General features: G+C 39.3%; 1 protein-coding gene across 1 annotated transcript in view; it reads left to right on the top strand.

Annotated features, from left to right (window-relative positions):
* The first annotated feature begins 91 nt into the window (after nucleotides 1–91).
* Copg2 (COPI coat complex subunit gamma 2) overlaps nucleotides 92–10,533 on the top strand; it is a 124,701-nt gene continuing 114,259 nt past the window's right edge. Inside the window, exons 1-4 of the mRNA XM_041675596.1 lie at nucleotides 92–201; nucleotides 1,252–1,304; nucleotides 1,909–1,989; nucleotides 5,864–5,935. Of these exons, the coding sequence (XP_041531530.1) occupies nucleotides 165–201; nucleotides 1,252–1,304; nucleotides 1,909–1,989; nucleotides 5,864–5,935 (243 nt within the window). The 5' untranslated portion in view covers nucleotides 92–164. The remainder of the gene's footprint in view (nucleotides 202–1,251; nucleotides 1,305–1,908; nucleotides 1,990–5,863; nucleotides 5,936–10,533) is intronic.

The raw sequence follows: 10,533 nt of genomic DNA, 5'->3' as shown, positions 1-10,533 counted from the left end.
GCGGCCACAGCCGCCCGAGGGGGGCGGGCCTTGGCCCCGAGTGACGGTCCGCCGGCCCAACCGGTGTGAGACCACGGGGCCGGCCTTCCTGCAGCGTCTTCCGCTCAACGGCTGGGGCGCCTGAAAAGGTTGCGGTGGGTCTGGGCGCTGGGAAGCCGTCCAAGATGATTAAAAAATTCGACAAGAAGGACGAGGAGTCTGGTACGCGCGGCGCTCCGCACGCCCACCCTCAAGCGCAGGGGTCCCCTTTCCCTCGCCCGCAGCCACCTGCTCCTGGCCGCAGTGGCGGGGTCTGCCCGAAGCCCCTCCCCCGGCGCCGGGGCCTCCCCTCGGGCCGAGCGCTCCCGGCCCCGGGTGTCGCCTTGAGCGCTTGGCGGCTCCGCCCCGGCGCGTCCCCGCCCCCCGCACCCGCCCCCCGGCCGAGCCCCTCTTAGCCGGCCCTCCGCGGGGCCCTGTCGGGGGGCGAGGAAGTGCGCGCGCTTGTCTCGGTGGCCTGGGGTTGCTGGTGGGGTTAGGCCCCCAGGGCGAGCACCCCTTGTTTTTGGGGCTGGGGTCGACCGGGCCAGGGTTGCGTGTTTATGGACTCTGAAGGGCCTTGATTCTCCTGTTCCCAGGGGTTAAGACTGCCCGGTGGGACACAGCTCATTGAATGCGCAGGCATCCAGAAGTGACTTGCGTGTTGATACCTGTCTGTGGTGCAGTGCAAGTGGGGAAGATGCCAAGCCTCTTCAAAAAAAAAATAAAAATCTTCAGCTCTTCAGTGATAGCTGCTCTCACAAGTGTGGTGGAAGGTTGGGTTAGTGGACCTTCATGGCCTCATCCTGCATGGCCTCTTTACATTTGTGATTCTCTGCTTCAGTAAATGTGTGAAACACATAAAATAGGGCTTGTTTTTTTCTTTTAGGGAAATCCATAGTGTCCTGTCATCTCATTACTCTTGGTGGTGGTGGAAACGACACATTTGTTGACATCCATGGGAATGGGGGAGGGGGAAGCAGGGAAGGAAGGCACTCATTTTGGACAGGGTTCCTGTATCCAGAGAAGTCCAAGCTCTCAGCTATGACAACGATAGAATTTGTACCAGAATCCAAATTACTTCATCCAACTTAATTGCATATTTGTAATAGTTGTCCTTGTGACTTCCAAGGGATCATCCTGTTTAGGTGAAATTTTCCAAGCATGCAATATCCTTCTCTAGAAAAGTCTTTGTAGGACAGCTACTGAAGACCTTCTCTTTTTCTTATACTATAGGAAGTGGTTCCAATCCTTTCCAGCATTTGGAGAAGAGTGCTGTCTTGCAGGAGGTATGGCATGGATGTATTCAGTCTCTTGTCAATTCTGTTTGAGATAGATGGGCAACGAAATTCTGAGGTACTAAAATCAGGACACCCCAAATGAGAATGAAGGAGCGTAGAACCATGTGACAGGCTAAAGGTCACTCTTCCCTATATTTGATCAAAGAAAGAAATTCATTTTTCATTTATATATTAAAAGTAGTGGAGTGTAACCGGGTGCAAAGGATAGATTTAGGGAAAAGGACGGTCTAGAACTATAGAAATATATAGACATGCAGATTGTTGTTCTGGGGGATTTTAATGAAATACTAGAAGAAATAGTGGTGAGAGGTTATTGGAAGACTTTACAGATATTAAGCTCTTGATGTTCATATGCAGACAGAGGTTCTGGTAGAGTCTTTAAAGTTGAAGTCAACCCAAGGGAATAAGAAAGTATAGATAGGAAAGTTTGGGTCACATCCAGTAATTTATTGTATACCATCATAACTTGAGAGCATAGACAACTGACATTTGGAGAGTGTACTAAAATGTTGGTAATGTTATTAAAGGTGATTTGCCCTGTCCTCTCTGATAGAAAATACACTACAGCATCCTGTTTTGCATATTTCTGTAGGCACGCATATTCAATGAAACCCCCATCAATCCAAGAAGATGCTTGCATATTTTGACAAAGATTCTGTACTTGCTCAACCAGGTAAACTGTTCTGACTGACTTCCTTAGATTTGTATATTAGGACAGAAACATGTGACCTGCAGTGAAGTACTTACTGAAAAGTAGAATTGTTTTTTTAAAAATTATGAAATTTGAAAATGCAAAATGTTTGTTTAGAACAATAATGTGTAAAAACTCTTTAATATAAAGACTATATTTATTAAATTCATGAGGTATTAAGCCAGCTAAACATGTATGTTTCTTTTTTTGTTTATTTATTTTTGTTTTTTTTAATTTTATTGATATTTATTGAGCTCTACATTTTTCTCTGCTCCCCTCCCTGCCTTTCCTCTCCCCCCTTCAATCCTTCCCCAAGGTCCCCATGCTCCCAATTTACTCAAGAGATCTTGTCTTTTTCTACTTTCTACTTCCCAAGTAGATTATATCTGTGTAAGTCTCTCTTAGTGTCTGCATTGTTGTCTAAGTTCTCTGGGATTATGGTTTGTAGGCTGGCTTTCTTTGCTTTATGTTTAAAAACCACCTGTGAGTGAGTACTAAACATGTACATTTCAATAGATATATTGATTTGAATTCAACAAATAGTACTTAGAACATACTTGCTACATGTAATTATTTTTAACTTTTCAATTTGTTTTCAATTTAATTTTTTTTATGTGTATGAATGTTTTACCTGCATGTATGTTTATGTACCATATGTGTACCTGGTATTCATAGAGGTCAGAAGAGGGCATCAGGTCCCCTGAGACTTGATTTACAGAGCCACCACATCCATGCTGGGAATCAAACCTGTATAGAAGGAGCTGCAGGCTGCTTCCCGCCGCTCAGCTCCTGGCCACCGGCTAGCTTTACCCAAAATAATTACATGGAATCTGTATTCTTTTAAACACTGCCTGGCCTGTTATCGGTAGCCTCTTATTGGCTAACTCTCACATCTTGATTAACCCATTTCTAATAATGTGTACAGCACCGTGAGGTGGTGGCTTACTGGGAAAGATCTTAACCTGCATCTGTCTCAGAGAAGAGAGGCATGGCGACTGCCTGAGGCGTCTGCCTCATTGCCTTCTTCCCAGCATTCTGTTCTGTCTACTTCACCCACCTAATTTTCTGCCCTATTAAAAGTCCAAGGCAGTCTCTTTATTAACCAATGAAAGTAACACAGACAGATGACCCTCCTCCATCAAACCTGGGTCCTTGACCCTCCTCCATCAAACCTGGGTCCTCTGTAAGAGCAACAAGTGCTCTTGACTGCTGAAGCAACTCTCCAGATCAGTTGACATGTATTCATGTCAACTTTGAAAACCCTTTGAAAATACAGTATAAAGTCAACTGGGAAGTTGGTGGCATACACCTTTAATCCCAGCACTCAGGAGGCAGAGGCAGGCAGATCTCTGTGAGTTCGAGGCCAGCCTGGTCTACAAGAGCTAGTTCCAGGACACTGTAAAGTAAGTCAGGCAGATTTCAAATGTTTGTTTGCTTATTTATTTGGCATAATAGTGCTGTGTTAAAGTTTTTGTCTTAATGTTCAGGTCTCATATTTGTATCATTACACTAATACTGTCAATATGATTTTGGACAAGTAAGTTAACCATTATGTGCCATACTACTCTGCTTTAAATGAGGATTATAATACCCCCTTTTTCCCATAGTTTCTCTGTGTGATAGCCCTGGCTCTCCTGGAACTCGTTTTGTAGACCAGGCTATCCTTGAACTCACAGAGATCTGCCTGCTTCTGCCTCCTAAGTGCTGGGACTAAAGGTGTGCAGCGTACTACATCTGGCTGAAAATACCAGTTTTTTTTAAACATTATAGTTAAATAAAATAGTAGGTGTAAACCATTATAATAGTGCTAGGCACATAATTTTTACTCAGAAATACTTCCCATTTATAACTTAGTAAATTTTATTGCATGCCTGCTATATCTTATGTATTAGGCACTGGTGTTACAGTAGGCAAAGCCAAAAAATATTTTTTTAATTCTGTATTCTATTACTGCTGTTAATTTTCTTTTTATTTTGCATCAAACTGTAAATGTAATCTCATAGACATTTAAAACCTTAGAAAATATGATTTTATTTTATAGACAATATATATCTCTATAGGTATTTACATACAAACATATAGACATTGCATATCTAAGATATTTATATGTAATGCTAAATGGGTTATACTTACCAACTTAAATCCTAGGAAAATCTTTTATTTTAGTTTTTTACAGTTACTTATTAACTTTGTATGTGCTTGCAGAAAATGCGTGTGGAGGTCTGTTCTCTCTACCATGTAGAGGTTGAGAATTGAACACAAATCATCAGGCTTGGTGATAAGTGTCTTTATCCACTGAGCCATATCATCAGCCTCTAAAAAAAAAAACATTTTTATCATGTAGTTTTAAAACCAAAGACCTAATCTAAAGATTTAACCAAATTTTGTTGTTTGCAAATGACGACTGAGAAATAAGCATGTAGTTTTAAAAAGACATGTTCATGAGCAGTATAACCCTACCATGGCAGCATATTAGGAACATTTAAGCCCAAATCAGCTTGACTTTACTTTGTGCCATATATGTTGTGTTGTGTCCAAAGTGGCTAACTCCATTGTATTAGCAGAATTTGGAGTAGTCGAAGCTGAAGTCAGTATCTCTTTCTTGGAGCAACAACTCATGTTGAGACAATTATCTTGATAAGGTGATTGAGCATAAACTTGGTCATGAAAACAGGTTTGGGAGCATTCATTTTATCTCTTTCCCTGGTCCTTGGTAGAACATTATGAGGGGAAAAAAGCCTTCAGAATTTCTACTAGCGTTGACAGAGCCAAATACTCTTGAGTTGTAAGTCAAACGTAGTAACGACTTTTCTAATATGACTGAGGAATCCCACGGGCTTTTGGGTATTTGGTAAGTTTCACAGTAACAAAGTTTTCTCCCATACTGATGAGCAATTGGATACTGATTTAAATAGTTGTAAACTCTTTTTATACTTTGTCTTTCATCCCAAACTTGAGACTTTTTTAATGAAAATTCTTATACCATGGCAATGGATATAAGACTACTTGTATTTTATGTAAAATCTGAACTCTGAAAACAAATTGAGCCCAATGTGTTATATAGGAGCACGTCTAACGAAAGAAGTTAAGTGTTAAAATGGTAATATTTGAGGAAGTCTACAACTAGAAATGTTTTGAAAAGTAGTGAGTTAAGTTGTCGAGCTGAGCTACTCCAGATCAGCAGCATTGGCATGTCTGGGAGCTTGTACCAAGTGGTCCCTCAAGATCTCACTGAAGGAGACTGTATTTTGAGAGGGTCTCTAAATAATCTTTTACTCACATTAAAATCATGCTTCTAAGAATTTGGGTCAGTGTCTTGGGCTCTATAGCACCATGAAACAAAAAGGAGGTGAATCTAGATCCTTCTCTTTTGGTTTGGATCCTGTCTTGCCATATTTTCTGAGATTTCTTATAAGCAATCCTTACAGTTTTATATATATGATGTACTTGTCCCGTATTGGGCATGTGCCAGGCATTAGAGTGTGGAAATTTACAAGGTGTAATCCCTGCTTTTAGGTTGTTTGACCTTATGCAATGCTGACTGGAAATTCTACTTCCTGTCATGTTTTGCCTCCTTGTAAATCTGTGAGGGAAATAAGCAGTTTCTGTTAAAAATGTAGAGACTGCAATTCCGGAACTGTGGCATGCTATTTTGAATTATTTTAAATAACAAGTCTCGAAATGGTCGTGAGGGGGGTTTTCTCCTCTGCAGATTTCTAAATTGAAAGCCAAACCGTTGCCATGAATGCTAATAAAGAGACCTCCTCCTGAATTCAAAATGATTTATTGAGAAGTAAAAGCAAATCCTTAATGTCTACATTTTTTAGTTTAAAAAATTGTTTTCAATTTTCCTTAGGGTGAGCCCTTTGGAACTGTGGAAGCTACAGAAGCCTTCTTTGCAATGACTCGCTTGTTCCAATCTAATGATGTAAGTCTGTTTTATTATTTTATGATGAAAACATTTGTTTATTTTCCCCCAGGAACTAGAGTGTTCCAAATTAAAGAGGGTTGTTTGAAATGTTTAAAATTACTTTAAAACCATTTATCTTGATAAAACTTACAAATGCTTTTTAAGCAATATGTAAATGTGAAAGAATTAAAGTATATAGTATAAAACTCTTCCTGAAGTCATTAGAGAAAAAGTTGATACCTACAGGTCCACATCTATTGGTCCTAGTCAGGTTTTTTGTGGGCCTGGGTTATTGGTCAGCAGGGTTGGCAGTTGAAAAGAGCTGGGTTTGGAGTGGGGATACAGTAAGCCTGCCAGTACCTCTGTAACTGCGTCTCGTTACCCTGGGTTCCCTCAATGCTTAGAGTGTAATTGCTGCTGCTTCCCTTCTGTTTTCTGAATGTGGCACAGTTCTTTTATGCCCAGGTTTAATACGGAAAAACACAGAGAGTAGGATTCTGGGGTACATATATCTTAGCTTTCTGTTAGCATATATTTACCAAATTCTTTTTATACATAATATGTATCAGCATAGGCTACATTTTGTGTTTAATTCCCAGGACCCCTGTGCATTTGTGTCTGCCCATATGTCTTGATAATGAAGATTTTAGGAGTAGTTCTTCAGGAAAACCAACAGACTCCTGTAAGACAGTTATATTAGCGGAGGCCTTTATATATGCTCAGACAGAGGGAGGAGTGTCCCCTCAGATTAAAGATCTGACAAAAGGTGCTTGGCAGAATTTGAGGTTTTAGGTACCTTTGTTTGTCTCCACCTCACTTTCATGGCAAATGACTTCCTGTTATATAGCAGTAGTGTGTGTGTGTGTGTATATATCCTATATATAGTATAATACACACACGCACAAGCAGAGAGGCTCTCTCCTTCCTTCAGACTTTCAGCTGTCCATTTAAACCTGTTATGCTCATCATTTTCTTTTAAGAAAACGTGTGTGTGTATGTATGTATGTGTGTGCATGCGAGTGTGTGATGTGTATGTAGATATAAGAGGACAACTTGCAAGACTCAGTTCTCTCCTTCCACCGTGAAGGTCCTGGTGGTTGAACTCAGGTCTTCAGCATTGGTAGCAAGTGCTTTTACCTGCTGAATCATCTTTATCAGCCCCCTAAACAAATTACTTTCAACATCTTAGTTTTTAAGAACTTATTTTTTATTAAAGTATACTCCAGCAACATTTGCTTATTTACCCAAAATATTGTTTTCTATAGGTTTTTACATAAATAATTTAAATATTTATGCTATTTTATGCTATGGACTACTTACATTCCCTGATTCCCTAGAAACAAGATCATTGTTATCTTCAGTCCAAACAGAAGCAGTTTCAAGTTCCTAACATTCAGGACATGCTTTCCTTTAATCGCTTCCTGTACCAACAGTTCAGGGTTTAATCAAAGAAGCAGAGCCACTGTGAGTGTTATGGGATTAGGCATTTCCTTCAGGAATTAGACTAGAAAAGTAGGCATTTCAAGTTGTTGGAATAGGGCCCAAACATTGCTGTTAGAAAAGTCAGGCTCTATGTGGCTCTGATTTTGCAGTCAGGTACTTAGTGTTGGGCTAGATGGGGTCAGCAAATAGTTATAGGATTAAGGGGTTATAAATGATGATAGAATGAACATCTTGGTTTTTGGAGCCAGGAGTGGTAACTGTCACTGAGAGAGGCTGTGACAGTGAAAATGAGTCACCATACTTTAGGGGAGAAGGTGCACTGAAAGAAGGCGTTGTCAAGAGCTGATAAGGCAGTGAAGAGTAGCTTCTTTGTGGAGAGCATGAGAAAGAAAACAGCCACCGTTTAGAAAGTTACAGGGCCATCCTTAGGGAATAAAAGATAGGAGGATAGGAACATTTATGGAAGAAGTTTGAAATGATATGGAATTTTTCTGATGAAGAGCCAGAGAAATTTGACTGTGTGTGAGTAGGGGGGGGGAGTGGAAAATAGAACTGTTCACAATCCTTTTTTATATAATGTAGAATCTGTAATGATATCTGTCATTCTGATATGGGTAAGTTACAATTACATCTTGTATTCCTTAGAGTTTTATCTAGAAGTTTATATCTTATAAATATCTTCATGGAACAAGCTTTTTGATTCATTGTTTTTCTTATTAATTTTTCTTTTCTAAAATAGTTGGGGGAAAATATAGTGAGCTGAGGATATTGGTTAGTTGGTAGACTGCTTGACCTGAATGCATGAAGCTCTGGGTTTGATCTCCAGCCCCTCCTAAACTAGGCATGATGGTGTACATGTATACTCACTTGGCAGGCAGAGGCAGGAGGACCAGAAGTTTAGGGCCATTTTTGACTGCGTGGTGAGTTCAAGTCTAGCCTGTGTCAGAGTGTGAGACCCATTGAAAGACTGAAGCAAGATGAGAGCGAGAAAAGAGAAAAACACACAGATTTATCTAACTTGATACGTAGATAAAGGATACATGTTTACAGAACTGTGCTACAGACTTGGAATTAAAGCAGACAAGTAATTTTAAAGGAACAAAAGCATACAGACTATGTTCCTTAGTCGTAGTTTTAACTATGCTGCAGCAGGGTTAGAAGTCAGTGGTGAAAGAAGCAAGAAGAAAGGGGTAGGAAAAGAAATAGTTATTTTGTATAAATTACTCTTATGTTTTGATGTTCAGAACCACATTTCTGTTTTGTTTCCAGCTGTGTAAATGGCTGGATTTACCTTGCTACCATAAATACGAGAGACCCAAACAAAACATACCCAGTTTCAGTTTTCAGGTAGTATGTCTAGCTTGCAATGACTGTGATTTGAAGAAGAGAAGCAAGCAAGATGCACCCTGGGATTGCACCAGTTAGCTGCCTAGAGGCAGATTACAGGCACCAGGAAGGGCAAGTAGAGTTGGGAAAGCCAAAAAAGTTTAAATTTTTAGGAAGGATAAAAGTGAGGAGGGAAACCAGTGTACTTGAAGACAATGATAGAAACAGTCTGAAATAGAACTGAAGAAGGAAAAAAGGCAGCAAAGTGAAGAACACCAGTTACATACTGGATAATATTTTCAGAGTTTTTGACAGTTACCCTAAATTGCTTCATGAACTTATAAAAATCTAATACTCATTTTAATCTTTTCTCTGCTTGTGGGAAATTTGAGAGTCTTAGACACTCTTACCATCTCTATGAATATGTTAATAGACATGTTTATATATATTTCTAAATGTATTTATATATATATATATATATTTAGAAACATATCTTTTTAGGTTTTGTTCCTTCAAATAAATTTATCTTGAATACTTTTTTTCCTTCCTACTTTTTATTCCTTGCTATATGTCTGAATTGCTATCTGGAATATACTATTCTGCACCTGCAGAATATATTTTTAGAACCCATTTTTTGTATACTATTTCTCATTCAGTGAGATTTCAGGTTTCTATTTCATGAGAATGAGTGTTTGTTTTTGCTGCCAGAACTCCTGACCTGGGAATTTCTCTATATTTTGTCCATGGCTACATAGTAAAATTTTGGGGTCAGTCTTTTCATGTGATTATTGGCCATTTATGTCTTTTTGGATAAATGTCTCTTCAGATGTTTCCCTAAACATAAGCTGGACTTGCTGAGTTTAAAAAAACTTAGAAAAGGACACAAGATTGGACAAGTAGGGAAAGGGTGGGGGAGTTGAGCTGGGAGGAGTTGGAGAGTGAATAGGATTAAAATACAATATGTAAAATTTTTCAGAGAACTAATTTTTAAAAACATCACCAAATCCTTTATCCATTTAAAAAACGTTGTGCTTTTTAATTGAGTTATAATAGAGTACATATAATCTAGATGCATATTCTATTATATATATTACATAGAAATTGTTCTTATACTGTGAAATATTATTTTTTTAAAAATAAACTTTGAGCCGGGCGGTGGTGGCGCACGCCTTTAATCCCAGTACTCGGGAGGCAGAGGCAGGCGGATCTCTGTGAGTTCAAGGCCAGCCTGGTCTACAAGAGCTAGTACCAGGACAGGCTCCAAAACCACAGAGAAACCCTGTCTCGAAAAACCAAAAAAATAAAAATAAACTTTGATTCATATTGTGTTTAACATTTCTGTGTATTTATCTACATAATGTGTTTTGCTGGCTAAAAGCACACTTATGCCAACACTTTGCAGTGCTAGTTTTTAGAAGTTTTGACATTCTGAGGGCCATGAGGTGTGTCTGAATCTAATTTCCATTTGCCTTATGTCTGCTAACTTGAGCACTTGTTTTTTTCTTCTACTTTGGCTAATCCAGTTTTTATCTGTGTTTTATACTATGTCTTTTATGTAGAATGGAATTTGTTTTAGTTCTGGAATTTTGATTTCTATTTACCATTTTTTTGTTGTTAGCTTTGTGTTTGTGTGACTTTGATTTGTTGTATGCTTGCCTGCCCACTCTCTCCCCTCCCCTCCCCTCCCCTCTCCTCCCCTCCTCTCTCCTTTTCCTTCCCTTTCTTTTTCTTCCCTCTTCTCCCTCCTTCCCTTTCTTCCTTGTGTTAAATCACTCTGAGAATCTTCCTTTTCTTCTTCTCTTATTGGGTTCAGTGGTGTCAACTAAATTTTTACTATAGCTTAGGCT

The sequence above is a fragment of the Microtus oregoni genome, unplaced genomic scaffold (genome assembly GCF_018167655.1).
Source record: "Microtus oregoni isolate MIOR12 unplaced genomic scaffold, Mior012 000026F_ref0000081, whole genome shotgun sequence".
NCBI classification, from domain to species: Eukaryota; Metazoa; Chordata; class Mammalia; order Rodentia; family Cricetidae; genus Microtus; species Microtus oregoni.
The sequence above is the reverse complement of the archived record's forward strand: the minus strand, read 5'-3'. Positions and strand labels throughout refer to the sequence as shown.